The sequence below is a fragment of the Lagenorhynchus albirostris genome, chromosome 18 (assembly GCF_949774975.1).
Source record: "Lagenorhynchus albirostris chromosome 18, mLagAlb1.1, whole genome shotgun sequence".
In the NCBI taxonomy this organism is placed as follows: Eukaryota; Metazoa; Chordata; class Mammalia; order Artiodactyla; family Delphinidae; genus Lagenorhynchus; species Lagenorhynchus albirostris.
The window spans coordinates 4,997,643-5,025,287 of NC_083112.1; the positions used below are offsets into that span (position 1 = coordinate 4,997,643).

Genomic DNA, 27,645 nt, shown 5'->3' on the forward strand with positions numbered 1-27,645 from the left:
CTGTGGATGGAAACTGTGAGCATTCAAGCACCTGACCCTGTGGGTAATCAGAGAGCAATTAGGTCTCACTAACTAGATGGAATCTGGCTGCTCCCGGCTCAGATGGGTTTGAAGTGGGTGGGAGTGATTAAGCACAGGCCCGTGGCGGTACCCTGGTGGGGCAATTACAGCTGCAGGAAAATTCAACGATCAGACTGAAGCGAGAGGAGGGCTAATTGGAGAAGCCAGGCTGGAACTGCGTGGTGAGCGGACAGCCAAGAAGGGAGGTGTCCCGCGTCTCCCACTGCCCACTGATGGTTCCCGGGGAGGCCGTGGCGGGGTGGGAGGCGGTCCAAGAACAGATGCTGCAAGAGGGCGAGGACTCTGCTGACAGAGGAGCAAGGACAAAGGTACAGGTGATGCCTGGGGGACCTCTCCTGACTGGTTAGATGATCAGTGACCCCGGAGGCTCCCTGAGGGACGGGGGAGACTGGCTATATTGAGGATGTGGCCGAGGGGTGGAATCTCTCTTGCTCAATCCTACCTTGGTCATCCTTGGGATGACCTTGGCTCATTCACCTTTTGTTTGAGCCAATATTTGAGAACCTAGTGTCAGTAACAGTTTACAGATGGCTAGCACTTCATGGTTGGCAAAGGTGTTTTACGTGTATTTTCTTGTTAATCCTCACAATCTGTGAAGTAGGTACTATTGTCCTCAGTTGGCTGATGGAGAACTGAGGTTCAGAGAGGTCAGTTAACTCGCCAAGTTCCCATATGATGCCCACAGCAACTGTGAGAGGAAGGCAGGGCAGGGTCTCCTCTATTTCACAGACTAGGCAAAGCAGGTTGCGGAGAGTTGCCCGAAGTCACACTCAAGTAGTTAGTGGCAATTGGGGCTGAATCCAAAAGTCTTTCTATGGCATGCCTATAAAAGAAGGAACAGAGCTTCAAGTTAAAGGTGGGTTTCAGGGATGATGTCCTGGTGCTTTGCTTGATCTGCTAGGACAGTGGCCCTAGCTGACCACCTTGTCTGTGCTGGACCAAACCGGGAGAAGTAAACATTAGGAGATACGAATAAAATCGGGATTAAAGGGACCACATATTGAAGGGCAGTCCACATTCAAGCTATTTTGTCCATTTATTGCCATTACTACATGCGTTCTTGTCACACTGTGTGATTTTTGGATAGGAAGAAACTTGTGTGATGGTTGGATGCTGGGTCAGGGTCTGCCTCTGGTCAGAAACCTCTTTGTTCAGATGCCCTCTCCCTAGTGTGAGCACAGGACTACCAGGTCTAGAGTTATTTTGTGTAATGTAACTATGCGTTAGTTATGCTGCAGGACAAATCACCCCCCAATTTATTGGCGTAAACAAACACACACTTATTATCTCACAGTTTCTGCAGGTCAGGAATCTGGGCATGGCTTACCCAGGTTTTCTGCTTCAGGGCCTCTCCCAGGCTGCAATGAAGGAGTCAGCCAGGGTTAAGGTCTCATCCCAAGGTTTGGCTGGGGCAGGATCTGCTTCTAAGCTCACATGGTCGTTGGTAGGATTCAGTTCCTCCAGGGCTGCTGGACCGAGGGCCTCAGTTCCTAGTTGGCTGTTGGCCACCCTCAGTTCTTTGCCGTGTGGGTTTCTCCAGTGTGGTTGCTGTTTTGTCACAGTGCACAAGCCCAGAAGGGAATGAAGGTCTGTTAGGAAGATGAAAGTCCCAGTGTTTTGTAACCTAATCACATCCCATCACCTTTGCCTTATGCTATTAGTTAGAAACAATTCACAGGGTCCAGTCTACCCCAAGGGGGTGGGTAATCACACAAGGATGTGAATACCAGTAAGCCGTGTTCACTGGAAGCTGTCAGAGCAGCCTGCCAACCGCAACTCAAGGGTAAAAATAGAAGGCATAAGCCAGCAGCAAGTGGGGAAAAAAATAAAGGCTACTAATTTTTGATTACTTATTATGTTGAGGCCTGAGCTAAGCACCTCGCATGAATTAACTGTCTCATATTAATCTCCCAGCAACACTGTGGCATAGATATCATTATCCCCATTGTACAGATAGCACACACTTCAGAGGAATTGAATAACTCTCTCTCGAGGCCAAATAGTAAATGGTAGAGCCAGGATTCAGAGTTGGGTTGCCAAACTACCGAGCCCATTCAGGGCCTGGAGGGGGCCTGAGCCCGGGGACCCCATTTCCCACCTGAGTGCTTTTACCTGAATTGTAGGAATAATAGCTAAGAGGAACAAAAATGCTTTGCAAATGCCAGTCTTGCAAACTTAAACCTAGAAAGTCTCAGGTGTTTTACGGAGAGATTAGAGGTAGGAGAGTGTTAAGGTAGGAAGGCAGTTGAGAGGCTGTTTCAGCTGTCCAGGCTCAGAGCAAAGCAAAGCTGGGCAGCAGGTGGGAGGGAATGGACAGGCAGGTGCACAAGTCGGCCAGGCCAGGGATGGGCAGATGGAAGGAGGAGGGACAGGGGCTGATTGCACTGGTGTGGGTGGGGCCCAAGAGACATCCTTTTCAGAAGCTCCTGGTGACTCCAGTGTGCTGCCAGGGTGAGAACCACTGTTCTACATTTTCGTGGGTGGCAGACAGGGTCACACTGCCAAAGGCAAGAAAGGCAGGGAGCAAGCGGGAGGGCGGGAGTGTAACCAGGTGGAGATGGTAAGATTGTTTCACTTGCAAATAATGTTGAGTTGGAGGTGACTGCTTGATGGTTTTTACTTTAGCAAAAAAAAAAAAAAAAAAAAAAATTCCGCTCCTCATTCAGAAACGTGGGATGTTGAAAACACATTGAAGAGTAAACTGCAGAGAGGATAGAGGTGGACGCTGGATCAGTTCATAGGAAAGAAAGAAAAAGAAGAGGCACGGCCTGGGTTGTATCAGCTTCTTTACATGCAGAGTTGTTGGGGGAGCTAAGAGTTGCTGGGAAATGTGCTTGGCTCAGGGTGGCACGTAATAAATGGAACTATCGGTTAACACAGTCGCATTCACTCCAAGAATGACTCCAATGGTCCAGTTTAAAGGTAAGAAAAGAGATTCAAAGAACCTTATCCAAAGTCCTACAGGGAGTAAATGTAGACTTAGACCTCAAAGTCGGTGCTCCCCGCTACAACGCCTCACATCAGAGGGCTGAGCACGAAGACGTGGGTACCGAGAAGAAGGTGTGAAGAACAGTTGGTTAAGGAGATGGGAGAAGTTGGGAAGGCAGGAGCAGAGGCACGGGGCACGGTGTGCGTCAGGAGGCCAAGAGCAGGGCGGAAGAGGAAGAGGTTTACCACGCAACCCCGCCATGGCCAGGGGGCAGCGGAATGCGGAGGAGGTAGCCAGGGAAACCATTTAAGATGTGCAGAGTTGTAGGAGGGCTGTCTGCGGACTTGTGCCCTGAAGAGGGGTCGGACCAGCAAAGGAGAAAAGCAGCATGTGGATGCGTGTCCCAGACTCCCTCTCCCAGCCCTCAGGACCCGACAAGACAGGCCATTATCCTCGTGGGAGAGTCCTGGTTTGTTTTCAAAACTGCACCTTCTTCGCAGGGACTGCTCATCACCATCAGACAAGGGCTTGCCAAATGATTGAAAGTGATGCAGTCTGTGAAAAGTACACACCTGGGGGAACATCAGGCCATCCTGTCGTCGTTATCCTCGTCCAAGGATGTCCTTTAAACATGTGGTCCCCATAAAGATACCCATACCATTCAAGCCTCTGAACAGTGCTGCTCAAATTCCAAGGTGCGTCACATCACCTGGAGACCTCTCCGATTCAAGCAGGTCCGAGGTTCCGATTTCTAACGAACGATGCTGCTGACCCGAAGACCACCCTCTGAGCAGCAAGGCCTCAGGGCAATGGTCCCCAAACTTGTCTGAACGTTGGAATCACCTGGGGAATTTCCAGACTACGGATCCCCGTTTCCCAGTGAAAGAAACTGTGATTTAATTGGTCCGGTATATGCTCTGGGCTTGGAAGTTTTAAAAGGTTTCCACGTGATTTTAAGCACGTTTAGGATGCACTGCCAGGGGGCTTGCAGAGGGAGCATGTAGAGAGCTTGCAGGAAATGAATCCATAAAGAAGACAAATCCAGCTTGTAGTAAGAACTGGATAGTTTAGATCATGCAAGGGTAGTACTTCGAAAAGGGTGGTGGCGGATGGGAACACATTTAACAGTCGCCTCGGGGTCCATCACAGGACCTGCGACTCGCGGGCACCTTTTGCTGGCGGCGGGGGAGGATGAGGGCCTGGCCACTCTTTCCTCGCTTCCGCTCCTGCCCCAGGGCTGGAGGGGCGGGGGCCGGCGAGGAGCTTCTCAGAGCATGCGCAAAAGCGGGCCGGCGAGGAGCTTTTCGGAGCATGCGCTACTACGCCGGCGCTCCAGCCCCGCCCCGCCGGGGCCGCGCTACCGGAAGTGCAGGCGGACCGCGCGTAGGATCTCACGGAGCGGTCGGTCGGCCTCGGTTCGTGGCACGTGGCTCAGCACGTGGCCGAGTGCCTGACCCTGGGCACCCTGGAGCCGCCGGCCTCTGTCGCGGAGGCGGTGTCGTCCCTGACCATCGCCGACGCGTTCGTCGCGGCCGGCGAGAGCCTAGCCCCGCTGCCCCCGGAGCCCCGTCAGAGGTTCATCTGCTCCTTCCCCGACTGCAGCGCCAATTACAACAAGGCCTGGAAACTAGACGCGCACCTGTGCAAGCACACGGGGGAGGTAACGAGGCCGAAGGCGTGGCCGCGGGGGGCGTGGCGTCCAGGCCGGGGACTAGGGGTGCGGTGCGCGCCAGGTGGGCGCTGCCCGAAGGTCCCGCGCGTGGGTGCGCAGACGGCGTTCAGCTTTGGCCCCCGGGACGCACAAGCGAACTAGCCATGCCTTAGGGCAGGGAAGGCCTGGGGAAGTAGACAGGGAGTTCTAGGACCGAGATATCCTTGCCGTGGGCTCAGGGCTCACTAAGCAACACTTTCCCCTTCTTTGACCTTGAGTGGTGGCCAGTCACCACGTCCCCATAACGTGTAAATATTTGCAAGGTTGGAATACTCCCTCCCACGCCCACTCCCAACCTGCCTTAAAAGGCCCCGCCTCCCGGGACCGGAATGGAGGAGAACTTTAGAGTACTGGAGGTTTGCAAGCAGCATGTGTTCGTTCATTCATTGTTCAGTACCGTCCTGGCCCGGAGAGCAGCAGTTACGACAGGCAAGGCTTCTGCCGTCAGGGACCTTATGCTTTACGCGGGAGGACAGCGGAATAAGTAGGAATGCGACGCAGTGAAGAGAGGGCTGCAGGAGCGTGGTCGGGAGAGGCCTCTCTCTTGACCTGAATGAGGAGGAAAGGTCCCAGCCCTGCAGATATTTGGGGGAGAAACAGCCCGGGCAGAGAGAACTGCCAGAGGAGCGTGTGGTCCTGGGGGTGGACGCCGGCCAACGTGATTGGGTGGGGGAACCATTCAAGGGGAGCCTGAGGGGCACGCCTGGAGGATCATTTGTAGGCCAGGGTACCAGTGGGTTTAGAGCCTGCGTTTTGTTTTGAGAGCAGTAGGAAGCCTTTGGAAGGTGACAGGTGAGCAAAGGGCGGCTCATGGAGGCCTAGGAATTGGCTGAGTTTCCCAGGATTTGGCAGTCTGGCTTCTCAGGGCCTCAGCTGAAGGCCCTTAACCAGGGTGCTGCAGCTCCTGCCTCCGCTCCTAGCACTTTCCTGACTTACAGGTCATCCCTCTGTGTGTCCTCACGCTGCCCGTCCCCCTCACCCCTGCAGCATTTGAAGGCTGACCGTTCCCTCCCCGGGACCTTGTCCCGCTCACTGACCCTTTCCCCTGGCTCCTCTCCCGCCCTCGAGGTTCTCCACCTGCCCCACTCTCTTGGCTTCTTCTTACCCTGTGACTGGCTTCCTTCATGACGTGCTTTATGCTTCGCCTTCCTCTCTTTTCTCTCGCCCGTTCAACCCCCCTAAATTCTGGGCCCTGTTACCAGGATGTCCAGATTAGACTTTACGTTTCCTTTCAGACTTGTGGGCTGTATTTAGGATATTGGCACTCCCAGCTTCCTTCACACAGGCTAGAAAACTTGGAGTCATGTCATCCCAAATCTCACATTAATTTGACAGACATTTTTCGAACGTCCTGCATGACGGGCTGTGCAGAGTTCTGTGCACGTGCCCTGGTAACGCAACTCTTGTCTTCCTGTCCACCTGCTTTGCTACCAGTAGCGTCCTTTGAGGCCTTGGTACCTCCTTCCTGGACTGTTCTGGGGCATGTTTTCCATAGTTAAATGTACAGAACTGGTTATACGAGGGACATGTTTTGGCTTTTCCTACGGGTTCAGAGTGGAGGCCCTTCCTCCCAACTGCCGGGTCCTACGTGGTGGTTGCACCGTGAGCTGTGTGTGTCCGGGCACCTGTGAGCTTTCTCGGATGTGACACACTCTTCTGTAGCTGTGCCGGGCGTTCTCTGAGCAGAAAGTGGGCTTGTCCAGATGAGACCGCCCGCCCTGGGCTCTGAGTGGATGCCGAGATGCTGTGCGGGAGGAGAGGATCAGTGCGCGCAGGCCGCGCTGAGAGCCGGCAGGAAATCTTTAAGGGGGCCGCTGCTGAAGCTGGGTGTACGTCAGGAGCAGGTTCACAGTACTGTACGGTTACTGTGAAGGCTGCCCGCTGGTTTCACATGGTGTTCCTAGAACAGAACCTGCTGCAGCGACTTTGTGAGCAGCTGCGGCATTTCGGTTGTCGTGTAACCCCAGGCGGGAGATCCTTGCCTGGCCTCCTGTAGCAGGTGCTCAGCACTTACTGGGTGGAAACCACCTCTACAGACAGAGTCCACGGCTTTGCCCATCAGATAGTTTAGGGCTTGAAGTAACACCAGAGCCACTGACGCAGGCAGGATTGACGTGCTTTTTGTCGCCTTCCTGCTAGAGACCGTTTGTTTGTGACCATGACGGGTGCAGCAAGGCCTTCGTCAGGGACTGGCACCTCAGCCGCCACGCCCTGGTTCACACTGGAGAAAAGCCCTTTGTGTAAGTAGAGAACTGTCTTCAGGCCTCTGAAGTGGGCGGCGTTTGGCACAGAAAATTGGCTGATGACCTTCGAGGTGAAGAAAGCGGAGCTGCTTTGGCCTGCATCTCCTGAGACAGGGTTTGGAATGTGCAAAGAGCATTGGGGCCTTGTGGGTCATTGCGTGTGATAACTTCAGGGACGCGTTCATCTGAAGTTGTCTTGAGTTTGCATCCTCTCCTCTCCCTTTAAAGTGTATCCTAAATGGGAAATCAACCTCGTAAAGTTCAGACCAGATGGAACATGGTTCCCTGGCAGATTCTGGGCTCTGTATCATCAGGGTCTTTACGAACCAGTCAGCTGCTGGGATAAGAGACATATGAACGAGGAAGTAGAGCTTTAACAGTTTATCTTCTTTTTCTTTCAATTAAGCCCCCACTCCTCTGCCATGCCAGTGTTAATTTCATTCTTCTCTGACAGAGTTGCTCATTATCTCTGAAAAGGTAGATATTACTGCTTTTCTTTTAAACCAGCTACTTTAAAGCAGTGGATCTCAAATTTGGGGTCCATCAGAATCACCTGGAGGGCTTGTTAAGTCACAGATGGGAGCAGCCCTCCTGCTCATCAGGAAGGACCAGGTAAAGTATATCCACACCCGTGGAATACTATACAGAGGGGAGAAAGGAATGCAGGTGTTCCCTGTGAAACTAAGAAAATCTCTGGGGCTTATTAGTTGAAAAACCAAGGTTCCAAAGAGGGTGTATTTCGGGCTACCTGTTTGTGTGTAAAAAGGAGCAGGGGAGGTAGACAACAAGTCCTCTATTTGTATTTGCTTCTGTTTGTGTAAAGAAATCCTAAAGGCTACATAGCAAAACTAAAGAACGTTGTTGCCTGTCTTGGGAGTGGTGGGAGTCCTGGGTGGGTAGGGGCAGGGCTGGAAGGAACCATGCAGCTGTGTCCCTCCCCATGCCTTTGGTTTCTGAGCTAAGTGGCCGTATACTATTTACAACACTAAGTCTTAAATAAAAATGGGGGTGGATGTGGATGCGCGGGTTGGAGAGAACGGCGAGGGCTACTCCTGCTGGAGCAGGACGACTGCAGTGTCTCTTCCGGCTCGCTCTCCAGCCCACATCCCTCTCTTCAGCGCCAGATCCCCGGGTCCAGCTGCTTGCTGCGCGGCGTTATTTGGCTGTCTCCCTGGTTCCATGGGGCCCAGGTCCCCGACAGTCCACAAGCTTTGTCTTTGGTCCTGTTCTTGTCAGGCGGCATCACTGCCTGCTCGCTGACCCGCAGGACTCCTGGTTCTTCCCTCCCGTCCTCCACAGCAGAAGGTCTGCAAGGGCTGTCCTTACCCCTCAGGGCCTCTCCCCTCCCCCAGCTGCCCGTGTCTCGGTTGAGGCGCTGGCCTGCACGCCTCACTTGAAGTCTGTTTCCTCGGCCCTCTCTCACATCACCCTCCAGATTGCTTCCTTTCCTAAAGCTGGGCAGTGGTTTTGAGCACTGCTTATGTAATGACCTTTGTGCCTGGGCACTTTTGTGGTCTTGCCCCATTTGCTGGACTCTGACAGGAAGTGGTGGTCCAGCTCTTCTTAACTGGGCAGCAGCACTCCCACCCCCAGCTTTGCCAGGGTGTCTCACGCCCGCTGTCTCTGCTGTTTGGTTCCTGGCAGGACTTTCCTGGCCCTGTCCTGCCCCACAGTGGTGTTGGGTTAGATGTCTGTGTCAGGATTGAAGTCAAGAGTGACGGAAAACTCAGCCCAATAGAGGCTTAAACAGGATAGTCTCTGTTTCTCTTGCATAACTAAGATGCAGAAAGGCCGAGGTGGATAGGGGCTCTTCTTAACTTCCTCTGTAGTCCTCATGGTCCAAGATGGCTGTCGAAGCTCCAGCTGTCACATAAGCATTCCTGCCACTGGGATGGAGGGAGGGGCAAAAGAGGTGTGCCCCCTTTTTAGACACCTGTGGGAGCTGAGCAGGATGGGCCAGCACTTAGCAGTGGGACCACAAGGGAGGCTGGAAGAAGCTCTGTTTCTGTTGGCTGTGAACCCAGCTGAAAGTCAGCGTTTTGTTCCCGAGGTCAGAAATAGCACGTGTTGGAACTCGGGGTGGGTGGTCTCTGCCACAGCACCCCTCTTGTGTCCTTCCAGTGGCCTCTGGGCATTTCTCCCCCGTCACTCTGCACCTTTTTCTGCCTGTCCCTGTGGATAGCGTGGTGCCTGATAGGAGTGTTATTCGGGGTTTATTGGTGAATGATGGGTAAGATGAGGGCTTGTAAAGGAAGTCCTGCTTCATCCATCCGGCTTATGAAAACTCATCACAAAAAGAGCACATATTAAAAATCACCAAGAATTTAGATAATTCGAAGTCAAGATATAGAAACACTCATTAAGGGGAGCTACACCGGCTTGGTGATATGTCACAGGGCCTAATGGTTTATGGTTCTGTAAATATCTGTTTTTTACCTCTAATGATAAGCTGAAACCAGTTTTTTTGTTTGTTTTGTTTGTTTGAGGTCTTTTTGGAAATGTAGTTTGTAGAGACATTTCAAGCAAAATTAAAGTTATCAGATTCTAACCTGAGAACAGTTTAACTTAAGCATGATTTAAGTCTAAGCAGGGTTTAGGCTTTTGGAACTAGTGTCTTTCATCTTCCCTCTGTCCACTGTATAATGTCTGCTACACTGTGCTTAATTTCAGAAGCCTAACAAGAAAATGCATCTCTCGTTACATATAATCACGTCAAACTGAGAGGCGTTATGTGGTATGGCTTAACACTTTGGAATTTGTTAAAGACTATTTTTTATTATACTTTGGAATAATTAGCTTTTATAAAGTGGGAGGATGTACACATCTTAAAATTTCTCTTCCCTTGGTTTGTTAATATTTTGGTTTTTACACAATTTCCTAACAGTTGTACAGCTAGTGGCTGTGATCAGAAATTCAACACAAAAGCAAACTTGAAGAAACATTTTGAACGCAAACATGAAAACCAGCAAAAACAATATGTAGTAAGTATGAATGATTTCATATGCTTAAATTCTGACTTTTTTATGTTTATTGCCTGTGTGTCTAAAATTTTCATCAACCAAATTTTGTTGGTCAAATATCTGAATTTAGTTTGACACTAGCTATCATAATAATGGTTTATTTTGAAAGCAGACTTTTTTGCTAATTAAAGTATATTATTGGTAGACTACCCCAAATGAATCGTTCTTGTTGTTTCATGTGTGTTACTCTTCAAAGCTTCTTGAATTTTATAGTAACTAAATGGGTGAAAGAAGCAAGTATGTAACGTCTGCGATATTTTTATCTTGAGAGGATTGTGTTATGCACTGTCGTCGACTTTTTTTGAGACTACCAAACCTTTACCTAAACAGTGCAGTTTTGAAGGTTGTAAGGAGGCCTTTAAGAAGCACCAGCAGCTGAAGACCCATCAGTGCCAGCACACCAGCGAGCCGCCGTTCAAGTAGGTGCCTCGCGTGGGGGAGGCCTCTAGCAGCCCAGGTGGGGCAAGATTAAAGCGCATGGGCTGCATACCAATGCTCAGAAGCAGTTTCTTGATCAACGTTTTCCTGTTAAGTTGTACAGTATATGCCCATTAATGTATTGGGCATTTCGCAAGTTTGTACTTTTGTTTCTCTAACAGAAAGATTTAATGTGTTTCAGAATAATTCGTGAAATTAGTACAATTGTGGTTAAGCTTGAAGGTAAGGTTTATGTCTTAACTACTCAAATAGAGCCTGTTCAGTGGCGGGAAATGTCCTTATGCAGATGCTAAGTATTCCTTTCCTGTAGAACAAAGGTATCTGGGCTTAGCCTGCATCAGAGAGGGTTTCAGGAGGGACAGGAAGAGGTGACTGGACGCGTTGGAAGACACCTGCAAAGGGCACCTGCTGATGGCCGTCCTGCGAGCCCTGGCTGGCGCTTTGCGCGGCTGGGCGGTCCCCTGCCTGGGACTTGTTGCCGCTGACAGTGCCCGTCCCTGCTTGCAGCTCTGCCGCCTCTTCCTGTGCCGCTGGTGGCCTGAGCGCAGAAGGGGCGCCCAGAGGCCATGCATCTGCTGCTGTCTTCTTTTCACACCATCCCATGGCAACATCATTAGAAAAACTAGACGCAAATGACTCAGGATGGCTTAGGTGTTTACCCGAGCCATCTTTTTGTTGCCATGAAAATGGTATATTTTCAGAGGTATAAAGGTGAAAACTGTTTAATTTGATCACATAAGCAAAAAAAAAAGTAATGACTTTTTTCTCTCAGTTTGTTCTGCCCAAGGCTGGTGAAGTAACTTGCATTTCATCTACAACTAGGTCTGAATTTGAAATCCCATTTTTATGACTGGTTTGGTTGAGGGAAGGGGAGACTTTGGCAGGATGAGGACGACATACTATTTAAGTACAGTTCTGTCTGAAAACGGATCAGCTAACGCTCGTGTGTTGTTGACCCAGGTGTACCCACGAAGGATGTGGAAAACACTTTGCTTCCCCCAGCAGTCTGAAGCGACACGGGAAGGTCCACGAGGGTATGTACTGGTGCCCGCTCTGACGGGCACACCAGCAGTAGAGCGTGTTAATTCTCTGACTGCTCGAGTCTGTGGTCGTCCCAAGAAGCCGAAACTGCTTGGGCAGGGGCTCCATCTGCCTGTTCAGGTTTTATGCTCTTGACCAAAGATGTGCTGGGTGTCATGTCTGCCCTTCCACTCCCTGTTGTTGCTGTTGAGAGTTAACGTTTATTGTTTACAGCCGTGCCTGCTTATGCTTCTTCCTTGTGAAAGGGTTGGAACTCCAGCAGTGGCTTTGCTGCTTCAGCTGCTTTTAACCTCTTCTCTTTCCTTTCCTTGTTGGCATTCAAAGGACTTGGATTATAGTTTGAGGTTTTTGGAGTAATTAGGTTGTAACTTTTTTCAGAAAGACTTGATTAAGCCAACAGCTTGAATCTCTTCTGTTTCCATGAAGGATTTTTGATACATATTCCAGTTTCCCAAACCTTAGAATTTATGTGACTTAAAAAAAAAAATATTTATTTTTGGCTGCGTTGGGTCTTCGTTGCTGTGCGCGGGTTTTCTCTAGTTGCGGCGAGCGGGGGCTACTCTTTGTTGTGGTGCGCGGGCTTCTCCTTGCGGTGGCTTCTCTTGTTGGGGAGCATAGGCCCTAGGCGCGCGGGCTTCGTTAGTTGTGGCACATGGGCTCAGTAGTTGTGGCTCGCGGGCTCTAGAGCACAGGCTCAGTAGTTGTGGCGCACAGGCTTAGTTGCTCCACGGCCTGTGGATCTTCCCGGACCAGGGCTCGAACTTGTCTCCCCTGTATTGGCAGGTGGATTCTTAACCACTGCGTCACCAGGAAAGGCCCCCTCCTTTTTTTTTTTTTTTTAAAGACAAGAGACTAGTAGTTGAGTCTTTTAGTTTCTATCTGGTATTTAATTGGGTGAAGCTCAGGCTGACTGTTACACTGACTGATCCAGTTCAAGTGCTTTGCACAGTGTCCATTTTTGTTCACAGAGTTTTTCTCTGGAATCTTTTCTTTTTTCCCTTAGCTGCTGCTTCCTAGTTCTTTTTTGCAGCATGAAATTTACAAGATATTGGCAGTACAGGAAGCTGGGGGTGGGCAAGGTTATCCTTGGTGGTTTATCCAGGGCAAAGGGCTGAGTAAAAAAAGAGGCAAAGGTAAAGCGCAAGAAGGGGAAAGGGGCCTTGAGCCATGGAGGCGGGGTTGGGGGAGTGCATCACAGCAGCTGGGAGTTCGTGGGCCGTGTACCCAGCCCACTGAGAACAGGAGAGGGAGGGCCTCCTCTTGAAGCCCTGCTGAAGGGAGAGCCTATATGAAGGACCTTGACATGCAGTTGTTTGGTTTTACTGTAAAATAAACTTTTCTTAGTTTTCATAGCTACCTTGCAGTCTAATTTTTTTTGATAATTTGCTTGATGTTTTGATAATTATTTTTCTTTCAGTCTAATTATGATTGGTGTTTATGCCAAGTATTCACAAAAGGCCATGCACCAATCTGGTTTTTTTTTTTTTGGAATAGGCTATATGTGTCAAAAAGAATGTTCTTTTGTGGCGAAAACATGGACAGAGCTTCTGAAACATGTGAGAGAAGCCCATAAAGGTAAGGCAGGCATGAGGGGCATATAAATACCTGCCCCTGGGGAACTGACTGAGTGCTTTTAAAGGGTGAAACGTTAAATGTGAACTTGAAAGTACAGAGTTTCTATAGTGTGTCTGGTGAGTCCAGGGTGCCTCAGCTGTTTGACACGTGAGCAGAGATCTGTGGTCCTGGGCCGAGGCCTTGCACATTTAAAGGCTCGGGCAGGTGAGGCCTCCGGGGAGGCCCTGGCTGATGTCTGCGGGGCAGTCTGGGAAGCGTGCCCTGTGTGTTGGGGGACACGGAAGAAAACCGGTCCGTTTAACTCCCTCCCCTTGCTGCATCTCCGGGTGGAGAACCCCTGCTGCTTGCAGACAAAAACAGGGACTTCATGTCATGTAGGAACCTGGAAAAATTGAGGCACACTGGAGTTAGTTTCCTCCCAGATTTCTGATCTATGTGTCATCATAAGGTTTTGGGCATTGAATACGTCGCTTGCTACGTTCCATATTAGTTTTTCCTGTATGGTAACACATGGGAGGTGGGCTCAGTTTGCTCGTCTGCTCCCGCAGAGGACGTCACATGTGACGTGTGCCGGAAGACGTTTAAGCGCAAGGATTTCCTGAAGCAGCACATGAGAATTCACGCCCCGGAGAGGGCCACATGTCGGTGCCCCAGGGAAGGCTGCGGCCGCACCTACACCACCGTGTTCAACCTGCAGAGCCACATCCTCTCGTTCCACGAGGAGTGGCGCCCGTTCGTGTGTGAGCACGCCAGCTGCGGCAAGGCATTTGCCATGAAGGTGAGCGCCCCGCCCGGGCGCTGTCCTTGGGGGCTGCTGGGCTCCAGGGAGCCTGGCCCCAGGCGGCAGATGGGGAGGCTGGGGGGGACTCGGGCCCTTCACTCCTGCTCCAGCAGGAGTGGTTCTTCACCAGACTCTGCGAGCAGACAGATTCGCCCCTGCCAGTGCTGTGCTCAAAGTCTGGCCCTCAGCATCGCCAGGGAACTTGCGAGCAATGCACATCCAGACCCCCTGAGTCAGAAGTTCGGGGGATGGGCCCAGTCATTTTTGTTCTAACGAACTTTCCAGGTGATTCTTAGGTGACGGAATTTGAGACCCAGTGGCCTCTGGTACCATATGCTTATTATTTATGAGTCTGTTGATATTTGGGGTGTCCTTCTGGGCTGCCATCATCTGGGGATTGAGAAGGGGAGCAAGAGACAAGGACATGGGGGACCTTAGAGCTTCGGGACACTGGTCTAGACTTGGAGACCGTGACCCCAGGTGGAGGGGCCCGTGCGGCTCTGAGGACCCGCGCCCGGTTGGTGCTCTCACAGGCGCTCGTGTGAACAATGGTAGAGACTGAAGTGGGGGTGAGGCTGGCTTAGCACAGCCCAGGCCGTGAGAAAACCACGGAACTGCTGGTGGTCAGTGTTCGTGCTGAGGACAGCAGGACTTGGGTCAGATTTTCCACTGGTGTTTGGCGATGCTGATGACACAGATTCAGTTAGAAGAGCCTCCTTCAGCTCGGAAGGGTTTTCAGAACTGGCCCCCCAAACCCCTTACTATGAAAGAACTAGGAAGCCACAGGCACACGTGGTGAAAATGTATACATTCCTAACCTGGGTCCTTGGAAAAGGCAGTGATTTTAGTCCAAGATTTAAGGAACAGTTCCGCTCCAGTGGTAGAAGTCAGATCCCTCAACAGAATGTAACAGAAAGAAGGCTGTCCGTTTATTTAAATGACTCATGGGGTTTTCATATTAGCAGACACCAAATACCAAGCGGCAGTGTTTTACAAATAAAACTGTTTTTCTTTTTCCTTCATTGTAGCAGAGCCTCAGCAGGCATGCCGTTGTGCATGACCCTGACAAGAAAAAAATGAAGCTCAAAGTAAGTTGAGACTTAGCAAGCTGTTAATTTTAAAACATAAATTGGCTTAAACTAGATGCAATCTATTTAGCATATTTTCAACTACTTATTACTGTGTGAGGCTGTACTACTATACAAAGCAATTGTGTGGATTTCACTTTCTTACTTCACAACAGTAGTTTTGTTGTTGTATATACTGCGATAGTTGTATACCTGATAGGTATACGATTCCAGTAGTTTTGATTTTGAATTCGAGTTACAGTCGTCCCTTGGTATCCATGGGGAATTGGTTCTAGGAACCCCCAGGATACCAAAATCCGCAGGTGCCCAAGTAAAGTTATATGAGGATTTTCGACTGCGCAGGTGTCCACGTGCCTAACCCCCCCCAAGTTCAAGGGTCAGCTGTATTTGCATATAACCTCCGCCCATCTTCCATATACCTTAAATCATCTCTATGTTACTTACAATACCTAATACAATGAAAATGCTATGTAAATTGTTGGCACACGGTAAATTCAAATTTTGCTTTTTGGAACTTTCTGGATTTTTCTTTAAAATATTTTTGATCAGCTGTTGGTTGACCCGCAGATACAGAGGCCTGCCTGTAATGTGTCTTCCTTATTCCCAAAGGTGAGACGGTCTCATGAAAAACGGAGTCTGGCCTCTCGGCTCAGTGGGTACATCCCTCCTAAAAGGACACAGGACCAGGGCGTGTCTTTGCCCAGAAATGGGGAGACTGAACTGCCTTCTGAACTGCACTAAAGGCAAGGTGCCCTCTGCCGTGGCGACGCTGGCCCCAGCTACACACCAGACTGCTTTGTTTGAAGGACCACAGACCAGCCAGCTCAGTTATTTTCTCTCAGAAGCACGTTTTTATTAAAATCACTGGTGCAGAGCATTGGATGCTCCGTCGTTTCCATCTCCTCTGTTCAGAGCGTCTCCCCTCTGGGTCCCCAGAGCTGATCTGCAAGCATTGTCTTCCTTTTGGCTCAAGGGACGAAGCACACACATCACAGCCTTGCCCCGTCTGATGGGCTGTGGCCTGGATGAGAAGGTAGCTATTCCAGGCATAGTCTGCAGTATTTGATTACATATCTCCTCCTAGAAAAGGAAAACAGCCAAAGACTAATTTAAAACCAACACCTTTGATTCTTCCCCGTGTTAATGCTCTAATACGCATAAAAACCAGCATGCTTGAATTGCTATTTAAGGGATTTGCTGAATCGAATCGTACATAACCTGGTTAAGTTGACTGAAACCTGTACAATAAGCAGGCAGTTATACAAACTCCATGTAACTAGGCTAATGCACTAAAGGCTTGATAGTTTTAGATCCCGTCATGGCACTGAGGGGCTATGTTTGGCCCAGACCACCCTCTCGAAAAAAGTGCAAAGCAGTGGGTTTGGGCACTGGCAGAACCCCTCCTTTCCCCCCAGGTTGTCAGCCCAGTGCCGTTCCCAGCACTCATTCACAGAGTCATTGGGGGGGGTTAGAAAAATACAGACAACTCAGTTCTAGAGATTCTGGGTCAGCTGGGCTGGGCTGGGCCGGGCCCTAGGCCTGAGTCATTCTAACGTGGAACTAAGGTTGAAAACTGCTGGAATAAATGCTGCCTTTTAGATGCTGCAAGTTGTCTAACTCCAAAAGCAAAGTAGATAGTCCACAGACTTATCCTGGGACTGTAAACTGATAGCCACTTTCTGGAAGACGATTTGACTTTATATGGAGTGCTGCTTATAGGCCTTTATAAAGAGGAAACAGACGTTAGAAGATGAACCCATAAAGTTTCTAACTTTCCTATTTAAGTACTGGATCCTCTACAATTTGTAAAACAGAATAGCATATAGCCTGTAAGTTATAAAGGAGTTTTTCTTTTATAAATTTATTTTTAGTTTTGCGTTGGGTCTTTGCTGCTGCACGCGGGCTTTCTCTAGTTGCGACGAGCGGGGGCTACTCTTTGTTGCAGTGCGTGGGCTTCTCATTGCGGTGGCTTCTCTTGTTGCGGAGCATGGGCTCTAGGTGCGCGGGCTTCAGTAGTTGTGGCTCACGGGCTCTAGAGCACAGGGCTCAGTAGTTGTGGCTCGCGGGCTCTAGAGCACAGGGCTCAGTAGTTGTGGCTTTTGGGCTCTAGAGTGCAGGCTCAGTAGTTGTGGCGCACGGGCTTAGCTGCTCCGCGGCATGTGGGATCTTCCTGGCCAGGGCTTGAACCCGTGTCCCCTGCATTGGCAGGCGGATTATTAACCACTGCGCCACCAGGGAAGCCCTGTGAACTAGAGCGTTTTCATGTGGCGAAGTATTTATGCTACAATGGAAAAACTAACGTGTACATTTTGCATTTTGAAAAACAAATTGGAAAGCTACTATCGTCACTGGGTAGGATTAGTAGTTACTTTTCTTTGCCTTTATAGTCCCCAGATTTTCTACAGTTGTATTTTTAAGCTCAGAAAGAAAACAAAAACACGCAGGCAGTCAGTCACACCTGCTTTTACTCACCATTTTGTTTTCTGGCTCTTCTGTAGTCTTCCCTTTCTTTATTGTAATTTGAACTTTGTACTTTTTCTCGATCCACTGCTGAATCTGTTTACTCTTTGTGTCCAAATCATGTTGTCCAATATTTGAAGAAAAAGTCAGTTCCTTTGTCAGGGTGGGTCCTGGTTTGAAAGAGTGAGACTTGGCGCTAGTCTGTGTGAGGCCTGTGCTTCATCACATGCTCGTCCTAAGTCTACGTTGCTACAGGGGCCCTACAAGTCCTCCTGTCCAGTAGCTTCACATGCCCGTAAACATTCAAACACGGGAGACAGACACAGGTAAAATACCAGTTTTTTACCTGCCAAGTAAGAGTATTTCAACATGGAATGCTTCTGTTTATCATTACCATTGTCTGATGAAAGAACAAAGAAGTGGTCCTTTAAAAGGAACCAGTTAATCCTTATTCTTATTTTGGATGGTGGGTAACAGGTGTTTATTATGTTTTTTCTTTAGGCTTTCTTTTCTTATATTTTTTCTTCTTTAAATTAATTTTTCTAAAAAGGAGTTCTTTTATTAACACCTCTTTGCTTCCTTACAGCTCCTACCAGCTGGTCTGAGTTCTCTGTCAGCCCTTCAGCCATCTCTGAACCAGGCTTCTCAGGCTGTCCACCTTTCTGTTGTAAACGTGACATAGTTTGATGTCCTTATCACCCTAGCTGGCCTCTGGATAGTTTTTGTTTTCCAGTCAACGTCTCTGTTGTTAAATGTGGTGTCAGAAAATTGACACGTGGCCTTACTGTGCACTCTGGAGCCTTCTGACCTCTGTCCCAGTGTGTTTTCTGTAATGATCAGCACTTACTAGGAATCATGAAAAGCAAACCTCTTCACTTAATATCCAACTCACGGCTTCTGTACGGTTTAAATGACAAGAGAGTTGGCACATCACGTGAGCGTTCCTACCCTTACTGTGACGAAACGGGCGTGGGGCACGCTCCAGGAATCACTTCAGAGTTAGGGAGTGCTTCCGTGTGATTAACTGCACACGCACGCGCGCGCGCGCTTGGAGATGATGGGAGCAGGGGAGGAGGGCGCCCCGACAGGTGAGCGGCCCAGGACATGACCAGGAGCCCACCCCACCTGTCCACGTCGTCATGCCCTTGTGCAGTGGAAGGCCAGGCAGCCGTCGGGGGGTTAAGGGGTTCCCATTATTTTGGTGGTGGTCACCTTGTTTTCCCCTCATTTTACACAGGTGTAGAGGAAGACATGACAGACACAAGAGTAGCAAGGAAAATAGAAAAAAAGGGATAGAAATAAGTGGACGAAAAAGACACTGGAAACGGTGGTGAAAGGACGGCTCAGCTTCTCACTGGCCTGTTGTCACAGGGGCCCTGGCAAATGCCTGACCTCAGCTGCGGATGTGCAGTCCTGAGGACCTCGGGGGCAGACAGCAAGGTACCTACCAGGCTTGGGCTCGGCCCTCTCCATCCCTCTGAGCCGGAGCCGCTCCTGGTAGATCTGCGTGCCCGTCATGAGCTGGTACTGCGGGGGCTGGGCGCCGGGGTCCCTCGGCACCAGCCGCAGGTCCTGCTCGGCCATGAGCCTGATCACGTTCGCTCGGTGCATGGGGCCCAGGTCGTTGCCCTTCTCGTCCAGCACCTGAATGATGCGCTCGTTAATTTTTCTTCCAACGTTACGAAAAGCTGTTTCATTCTTTTTTTTCTTTTCTCTCTTGTCCTGGGTGTCTTCAGTACTAAAAGCTTCTGCGTGAATGAGGCAGGACGGTCTTGGGGCAGAGGCAATGTGGGATGGTTCCGCCAGCGCCGTCTTCTGTACGACGTATTTACCCAAACGTCTTCTAATGCAAGTATTTTCCGTTTTTATAGTTTGTAATGTTAACCTCTTTAGCAAAAGAGCAGCCATCCTAAAAAGCAGGGAGAAAAGCTCACTGAAGTCCGATCACTCATTCCCCTGGGTCGGTGCTGTGGAACATGGAGGGCGTGTGTGAGCCTGTGGGAACCTCACCTGTGAACACTGCAGGTCCATGCACAGGAAACTTAAAAGTTATCTTAGTTGACTCCGTTCCCCATGGATCTCACAGTGCTGGCTCCAAAAGCAGATACAGTCTAAGGCTTTATTTAGGACGATGCAGAACATTGAATCCCTGGTGACTCACAAACACCTCTTCATGAACGTAGTGAACAACTCATCAGTACATCTGACGGTCTACAAAAGGTAAGAACACTGTTATGGGAAAGGGGACCCTCCAGGAAGACAGCTGACCCCCTGGAAGGATGAACTGGGACTCTCAGAAAGGAAATGCCCTGACATTAGAGTGGCCTCATAAACTACATCCATCGCTCACAAGGCAGGTGCTGCACTGCAGCCGAAGGTGAGCTGAAGCGTCAGGCGCGTGTGGTCTGACTCACGGCTACGAACGCTGCACTTAGAAGGGGCGCTTTGATTTTTTAGTTGCTTGTCCGCCATAATGTGTCCCTCCTACCATCCACAAGACAGGTAGACCTAAGAATTGTCTGAGGGAGTGACGAGAGGACCCGTTCATCTCATCTAGGGTTTGCTGAGAAACACGAGAGAATCAAGAACTCAGAGAGGTAGGTGTGTGCGGCTCGTCAATGAGAAGAGGATGCGGTGCCTTAGGCGGCGCTTCTCAGAGAAGGCTCCCTGGGGCACCTGCTCGAGCATCACCTGGGGCGTTTGTTCAGACTGGAAGCTCCCTCTGGTCCAGCTCTGATCCCACTGGGCTGGGTAACCCACCCCTCCTACCCGTCACCACCAACCACGCCCATCGTCGACCAGTGACATGGGTGGGGGGAATGAACAGCAAACTATGGAAAGTGATGGGAGCCGCACGTTCTCACCTCCCTCCCCCGCAGGTCTGTGGCTATGGCTCCAACCCCCCAGCCCCCCCAGAACGCCACCCTTGCAGAGTTAACTGCCCACCCAGCCCCTCCACGCAGATACCCAGCGGGCACCCTCATCAGCACGGCCAGAGCTGAATTCCACCTGCCCTGCTCCCCGCTCTGCCCTCCCGTGTCCTGTCCTCACATACACCCTCTGGCGCTCAGGCCCAGAACAGCTGAGTGATCTTTGACCCTTCTTTTTCAGCAGATCCCACTGTTCACCCTCTAAAAATCGGGATCCAAGCACTCCACCTTCTCCCTCGCTGTCTATCACCCTGCCCCTGACACGCCCTCATCTCTCACCTGGATCAGGTCCCAGCCTCCTGACCGCCCTCCCCGCTGCTGCCCCTGCCCCTTAAAACATGGAAGTCAGGCCGCGGCGCTCCTCTGCCCACAGCCCTCCGCGGCCCCCACCTCGCTGCAGAGCCCCCGGCACCAGGCCCCCACCCACCCCTGCCCACAGCACCCGCCCCGCTTCCTGCACTCCCTGTCCCAACCGCACGGGCCTCCCTGCCATTCCTGTAAACGCCGGGCGCGCCCTCCCCCCAGCCCCCGCCCCGGGTGGGATCCTCTCCCTCAGACGATGCCAGTTCATTTACTTCTCGGCGAGGCCTTCCCTGTCCACTCTGTCAACGGCACATCCCATCCTTTCAAACCCACGACCTTGCCTTTTAAAGAGATTCACTGATGACATGCACTGATCTACACACGAACACTCAGTCTTTCCTCAATGGAACGTAAGCTTCATGAGAAAACGTCACTTGTCTACTTCGTTCACTGCTGTGCTCCCCACACTACCGCCTACAGCCTGTCTCAGTACGTACAGCCGTCCTCGGTATCCACGCGGGACTGGTTCCAGGACACCTGGCGTGGACGCCAAACTCCGAGGATGCTCAAGTCCCTTATATAAAAAGCTGTCGTGTTCGCACATAACCTATGCACATCCTCCTGTACACTCTGAATCAGCTCTAGATTACTTATAATACCTAATACGATGGAAATGATATATAAATAGTTGCCTGGCACAGTCGCTTTTTGGAACTTTCTGGCAATTTTTTCTTTTTCGAGTATTTTCAGTCATGGTTGGTTGCAGCCACGGATGTGGAACCTGTGGATACGGAGGACTGACTGTACGTGCTGAATGAATGCGTGAGCCCAAGGAAACCGCCAGGAGGCAGGCGGTGTCTGGGGGCAAATCTCCAGGTCGTCACGTGCATCAGCGCCCCCCACCGCAGATGCGCCGTAAGAGTGCTCTTTTCATTCTAGAGATACTGAACTTTCCTCCGTATATTTTCTTCCTTTATTCAAAAGCTGGGGCCCTTTTTTCCAGGAGTATTCAATCATACCGCTGTGTCAGTTTTCTTCTGGTGCTCTTCTATAGTATCGTGAGAAGATATTGTCAGATTTATGAATGAACCTTGAATAAAATGATCCATGCTTTACAAAAAAAAAAAAAAATTCCCAGCTGGCATTTCAAATGTCCACCAACCTCAGTGAGCTCTACGGCCAGATGTTTCATCCACAATGAATGGGTTACCTGACGGTCATGAACTGGGGATGCAGATGCTGTAAAGGCTCCACAGTGGGACTGAACTGGGTTTTAAATAGCTGAGATACTTACTGTTCAATAACAGACACTCAGACACTTGTTGCCACATGGCGGAAGCCGGCAAACCAAACAGAAAAGTCTGAAGACACTGGAGACGACTTTTCCATTATCCTCAGAAAAAGAGCAGCAGCAGCAGCAAGTCCCAGAGTTCAGTATGAGTTAGGATGAAGCTAGCAGTTACAGACGAAAGCTAGTGTGCCCTGTGTAATGAGTTACCAACACGTTACATAGAAAGTACTATTCAATAAGTAGGATTTTGTAAAACAAGGAAGCGAATGAACAAACTAGGCACAGGAGAAAGATGAAAAGAAATTTAAGAAGAACCCTGTGGTTTCCTTAAGGTTGAAGACACAGTAATTTTCATTCCCCTATTCTTCCTAATTACCATTATTTTTCTAATTTTTTTTTTTTTTTTTTTTTTTTTTTTTTTTTTTTTGCGGTACGCGGGCCTCTCACTGTTGTGGCCTCTCCCGTTGCGGAGCACAGGCTCCGGACGCGCAGGCTCAGCGGCCATGGCTTACGGGCCCAGCCGCTCCGCAGCACGGGGCATCTTCCTGGACCGGGGCATGAACCCGTGTCCCCCGCATCGGCAGGCGGACTCTCAACCACTGCGCCACCAGGGAAGCCCTCTCTAATTTTTTATAAAGAGGAAGTATTTTTTATACTGATAAATTCTATTTGTTTACAAAATAAAAACTATTTCAGAAAGATAATGTAGATTTTTTTTAAAGCTTTAAAAACATTTTCCAAGAAGAGGAAAAGGTAAAGAGTAGAAAAATTATTATAATAACAATAATTGAATATAATATATTAATATATAATTATTAATTATATTTTAATATATAATTATATAAAATTATACACTATATAATTTATATAAATTATAATTTTTATGAATTATAAAACTTATAAAAAATAAAATATGACATAATACTATATAAGTATATATTATAATTATATAATTATATAATTATTAATGTAATTAAAAATGATTATTATTTATCTTTACTTTTTTAAAGGTTCTTGCTATTATTCAAATTTTAAAAGGCTTTAAATTTTCTTGACTTACACAGCAGTTATGCTTCAACACTAGCTAAATTTTGGCTTCGGATCAGCAAAAAGGAAGATACACCTGTTTCTTCAAAGTAAGCTTTTCATAGATAAAAATATAAATAACAGAGTTAGGGAAAAACCTGTGATATGAAATTTGAATCGGAAACATCAACATAAATTCAAGTAATTGAGAAACTTCTTAGGAAAATTCTCGAGCATGTACAGAAAAAACAGCAAAATAAAGGCCTAAGCACCCATCACTTAGCTCCCTGATTTGCAGCATGTGGTCCGACAGGCTTTCTCTCCACCAGCAACTACTCCCGGGACCCCAGCATCTGTGAACTACTTCCGAGTAAATCCTGTGTCATCAGTAAACGCTCCAGTAAGAGCTGAGGACTCTTGTATCTTTTGAATAAACACAGTAACACATCCCAACTGATAATCATTCCTCTATATGTTCAAATATCCAGTCTTCAGGTTTCCCTGATAATATTACCATTTTGTTTACATTTCATTTACAGTTTGATCGCATGAAGAGACTCCCACGGGCCAAATGTGTGATAATTTAAATATCAGTGACTGAAATTCATTTCAACACACCGAATATGCAAAAATCTATGAAAAAGAAAGATAGCCACAACTGTATGTGACTGCCACTCTGACTCCTTACTCTGGAAACTGGTCATTGAAAAAGAACTAAGCACTTGTCCTACCTTTTTAAGAAGAACTGTAATCACCCCCAGTTGATGAAGAAAAGCGTTCTTTAGAGGAGAATGCCAGCTAATACATGGAGAAGAAAAGTAAAAATAATTTGAAAACCACCATTTTGCCACCTCCGATCAAATCACTGACTCAGGCAAGGATGGATGCAAAGATCATTAGGTAAAAAGCTGATGAGGAAACAAGGTATTCAAGCGGTGCCGAAGGGTGACCCAAAGAATACTTCCAGACTCAAGCAGGAAATGCGCACTCTGGCCGCCACCCCGTAACAGAGGTCAGACTCAGCACACTTTCAGCATGCACATCATTAACTAGAGTTCAATATTCATTTACAATCTTTTCATTTTGAGGCAAAGTTTACAATGAAATGTACGAATCTTACATAATTTGACAACACCGTTGTTACCAAACTCCTATCAACTGAAGAGGTGAAAATAACTTCTATTTGTTCACTCCCTGCTTTTCTTTCCTACATAGCTGACATTGTATATTGACATCTATTCTTTCCAGGGAGGTTGAATCAAAAGGTACATGGATTCTAGTGGACTAAATATTTGTGAAATTAATTTTGCCAATTCCGATGACTTTAAGAATCCTTTCTCACGCCTTCCAAAGGAGTTTCACTAAGTCCTTCTGCCTGCTGCCCTGCCCACTGCCCCACCTGCCCCATTCCAGCCCGGGGTGAGCACTGCTGTCACCAAGCCTTCAGGTTGCTGTCCGCTGGCCCTGGTTTTGTACAAAGTACTCTCCGCACTGCCGAGCTGTTGACGAGCTAGAACACTGATTAAAACACTGGAAAAAGCTAACATATATCTTGGCCAATTACTTAACCACATTTCTTTAGCCATAAAATTTTAAATTTATTTTATTTTTTAGTTATTTTATTGAAATAAGTTAACCATCCACAAAACATTTTTTGAAAAGCTCTTAAATCCTGAGCTCAAGACTCAATATTAAAAGTTGTACTTATTCCTGTATATTAATTTTCTAAACGGTCATCTCACCTTCCAGAACTCCCTATCTCAGTGACCAGCATCTCAGTCCGTCCAGAGCCACGTCGTCTTGTCCACTTCTGCTCTCCCGCACTCTCACAGCTAATCCAACACCAAGCCTCCTCAGTCGTACTTCCGAACACCATAAATCCACCTACTTCTCTCCATATCGACGCCACCACGCTAATTTAAGACATCTTCCACCTCTCCTTTGGATTCCCATCAGTCTCCTAACTAGGCTGTTACACCATGAGCTCTGCAATCAGCTCTCCCCTCTGCAACGCTGGTGTTGTCCCGGCACCCAGCGCCCGCCCACCTAAAACTGCCTGAAGATTAAAGACCAAGAGCTTTCAGGAGGCCAAAAGGTCCTTCGCACCTTTCTGGCCTCACTCCATTCCAAATTTCATTTATGCCTAAACCCCCCTGGCCTTTCCGATCTTGAAGTGCTCTTCCCCTTGGTTTAGGAAACTCCATTCCTGTCTAGCGGGGTCTTTCTCAGGGCGTTCTTTTGATTACCTCCCAGACTAGGCCAGCTCTCCCCTGGTCAACCCCCCCTTTCCCCCCGTGTCCCGCTATTTGCTTGTTGAGCTCAGAGTTAAGTGCGTCCACAGAACAGCTCATCTTTCCACGATTATAATTTTGTGATTATCTTACTACTGTTTCTCTCAGACGGTAAGTTCTGTGAAGCAGGGAACGCATCCGGTTTACCCTTCCCTGCATCGCGCTGGGCACGGTCAACAGTGGCTGATTTTCCAGAGCTCTCCACTCTGCACTTCCTTACACTGAAGCCTCTTACAACCTGTACTTGGAACTGCGGCTCTTCAGTAAGAAAATGTATTTACTTCTTTCAGGAGTCTTATGCCGTGAAGCCTAGTAAATGGTAAATGGGAAAACAAGAAATCCCAGATCACTCAGCGACCTTTCCCACTACACCGCCTCTCTGGCCGCAGAGCGCAAAGAGCCTGCACGCCCGCCAGTGCTCCGCGCTGAGCCAGGGACTGGGGGGTGGGGGGAGCCCGGCGCGCCAAACAGACCGGTCACGTGCATCTGTGGTGGCCACGCTCACCCGAGCCCCGCCCCCGCGGCGCGCCTGGGCCGTAGCGACGTACGGCCCGCGTGCGTGCCCGTACGTGCACAGGGATAGCGGGGCGGAAGGTCCAGGGCCCTGAAGGACCGTGGACGGCGGGTCTAGATGCTGCGGCTCCGGGGTGCGCGGACAGCAGCCTGGTCTCGAAGACGGCTTTAAGCCCGGCCGAATCCCCGAACCCGCGGCACGGTCTGCAGGGCCTGTCCGCTGGCGGGTGGGCGGCACTGAGCTTCCAGGGACAGGGACACGGCCGAGCGCAAGGCCGCGTCCTCCGCAGGCACGTCCTTACGACCCCGTCTTCCCGCTGCAGGTCCCCTCACCCGCGCAGCGCCCCTTGCCTTTAGCTTTACCTGTTCCGGGCCGCCGATTGGTACGGTTTGGCAGAAGGAGCCCGCAAACGGGCTCCGCCGTGTGAGACCCTTTCACCTTCCGTAGTGGGCGGGGCTTCGGTCTGCGTCTTTAAAGGAAAGGTGACGTGAGGAGGAGCGCCTTTCCGGCCGGCGGCCTAAAGTCCTCCGACACAAAATGCGGAGGGCGAGGGGAGGTGCGTGCGGGAAGTTGCCGTTCACCTGGCTCCTGCCGCCGCAGGTGGTGCTGCGATCGGAGCTTCCCATCCCCTCGGTCCATTACGTTGGTGCCGACCACGGTGTGGCTGTATTCCCATTAGGCTTAGAGCTTTCATACACGTCTTTTTTATTTAATAAAATACTATTTTGATAGAATGCTTAATAAACGATTTCATAAACGTCTTTATAATTATTGTGAGTTCGGGAGCACTGCTCACCTGCATTTGCAGGTGAGCAGGCAGACTCGGGAAGCAGAGGCTCCCGTCGGTTCCCAGGTAAGCGGCACTGGCGGCCTGCGAGCGCCGGGCCGGGCGCGGAAGGCCCCCGTGGCGCCGTATCCCGGAGAGCTCGGAGCCGTCAGCGTTTGGCCGAGGACCACACGGGCGTGGGGCGTGCGTGCGGTGTCCAGGCTCTGGAGCAGTTTTAACCCTGGGAGCGGACCGTGCACCCGGTCTCTTGCCTGCCTGCTTTGGGGTCTGCGAGCCTGCAGACCCGCCGTGCCAGCCCCTGCCCCTCTCGCCTCTTCTCCAGTAGAAATTCCTCCTTGGCAGAGTGGGAATTCCTCAGTGGCCGTGACTCCCTGAAGCCACCTAGTTAGAGGATACTTTGATTTATATGAGAGCACACTGCTTCTATTGGATACTTGTAGTCCAGCAGGGCACGTCGCTTTATTCTCATTAGACAGCTCAAGTCTCGCATTACCTCTTTCGTTTCAGATGAGGAAACTAATGCAGCCTTAAATAGTTCCTTGAGAGCAAAGACCAAGTTTCCGTTTCCTCATCAAATCCACGGCGTCGTCGGGCATAGTAGGTACTGAATTTTCGTTGAAAACAGTGAAGTGGTAAACCCAGAAAAACTATGTGAGGCCCAAAGGCCAAGGTTAGTATTTGCATGTTGGTCTTCTCCAAGTTAAACATGAAGAATTAAAGATTCATTTTATCCTACCAAAAATATTCTTTAATAGCAAGATGTGTTTGTTTAGTGTAGATCTGGGGATGGAGTGACCAGCACAAAACTTGGGAAATGGTAGGTGCTTGTCACCTGCAAATGCCCGCATTTACAGCATTTACCTGTGTGCGTGCCCGGGCAGTGTTACACAAGTGGTTGACTTCTCTCGAGTTGTTTAATCCTCAGGAAAATGTAATGACCTCATTTCACAGATGAGGAAACTGAAGCCTGAAGAAAGTAAGTAATTTGCCCAAGGTCACGCAGCTAGTAGCAGATTCAAGACTAAAACAACCCAGGCAGCCTGGTACCAGCGTTGGTGTTCTTAATGCTGAATGTCCCTTATGAAATGAGTGTCAATGGGGTTACAAGTCTGGGAAGATACTAAGTGAAATAATAC

The 27,645-nt window shown here is 49.4% G+C and overlaps 2 protein-coding genes and 1 long non-coding RNA gene across 5 annotated transcripts; 2 read left to right on the top strand and 1 right to left on the bottom strand.

The window, feature by feature from the left end:
- Positions 1-3,269: 3,269 nt before the first annotated feature.
- On the top strand, positions 3,270-15,781 carry GTF3A (general transcription factor IIIA). The gene is made up of 10 exons (XM_060129525.1): positions 3,270-3,299; positions 4,398-4,670; positions 6,861-6,961; positions 9,849-9,945; positions 10,315-10,403; positions 11,383-11,456; positions 12,958-13,038; positions 13,587-13,816; positions 14,848-14,907; positions 15,517-15,781. The coding sequence occupies exons 1-10, from the start codon at positions 3,270-3,272 to the stop codon at positions 15,646-15,648; spliced, it is 1,167 nt and encodes a 388-aa protein (XP_059985508.1). The 3' UTR covers positions 15,649-15,781.
- On the bottom strand, positions 15,736-26,201 carry MTIF3 (mitochondrial translational initiation factor 3). 3 transcript variants are annotated; one of them, XM_060129574.1, is made up of 5 exons: positions 26,085-26,201; positions 19,378-19,578; positions 18,816-19,276; positions 17,380-17,537; positions 15,736-15,987 (listed from the first exon to the last, which is right to left on the bottom strand). In XM_060129574.1, the coding sequence occupies exons 3-5, from the start codon at positions 19,273-19,275 to the stop codon at positions 15,769-15,771; spliced, it is 837 nt and encodes a 278-aa protein (XP_059985557.1). In that variant the 5' UTR covers position 19,276; positions 19,378-19,578; positions 26,085-26,201; the 3' UTR covers positions 15,736-15,768. The 3 variants fall into 3 exon arrangements, with proteins under 3 accessions (XP_059985557.1, XP_059985556.1, XP_059985559.1); XM_060129573.1 differs by lacking the exon at positions 19,378-19,578 and having other exon boundaries at positions 26,085-26,191; XM_060129576.1 differs by lacking the exon at positions 26,085-26,201 and having other exon boundaries at positions 19,378-19,728.
- On the top strand, positions 17,052-22,293 carry LOC132509028 (uncharacterized). Its single transcript, XR_009536857.1, has 3 exons — positions 17,052-19,744; positions 19,870-19,964; positions 20,479-22,293. It is a non-coding gene; the product is annotated as an uncharacterized LOC132509028 (long non-coding RNA).
- Positions 26,202-27,645: the final 1,444 nt, after the last annotated feature.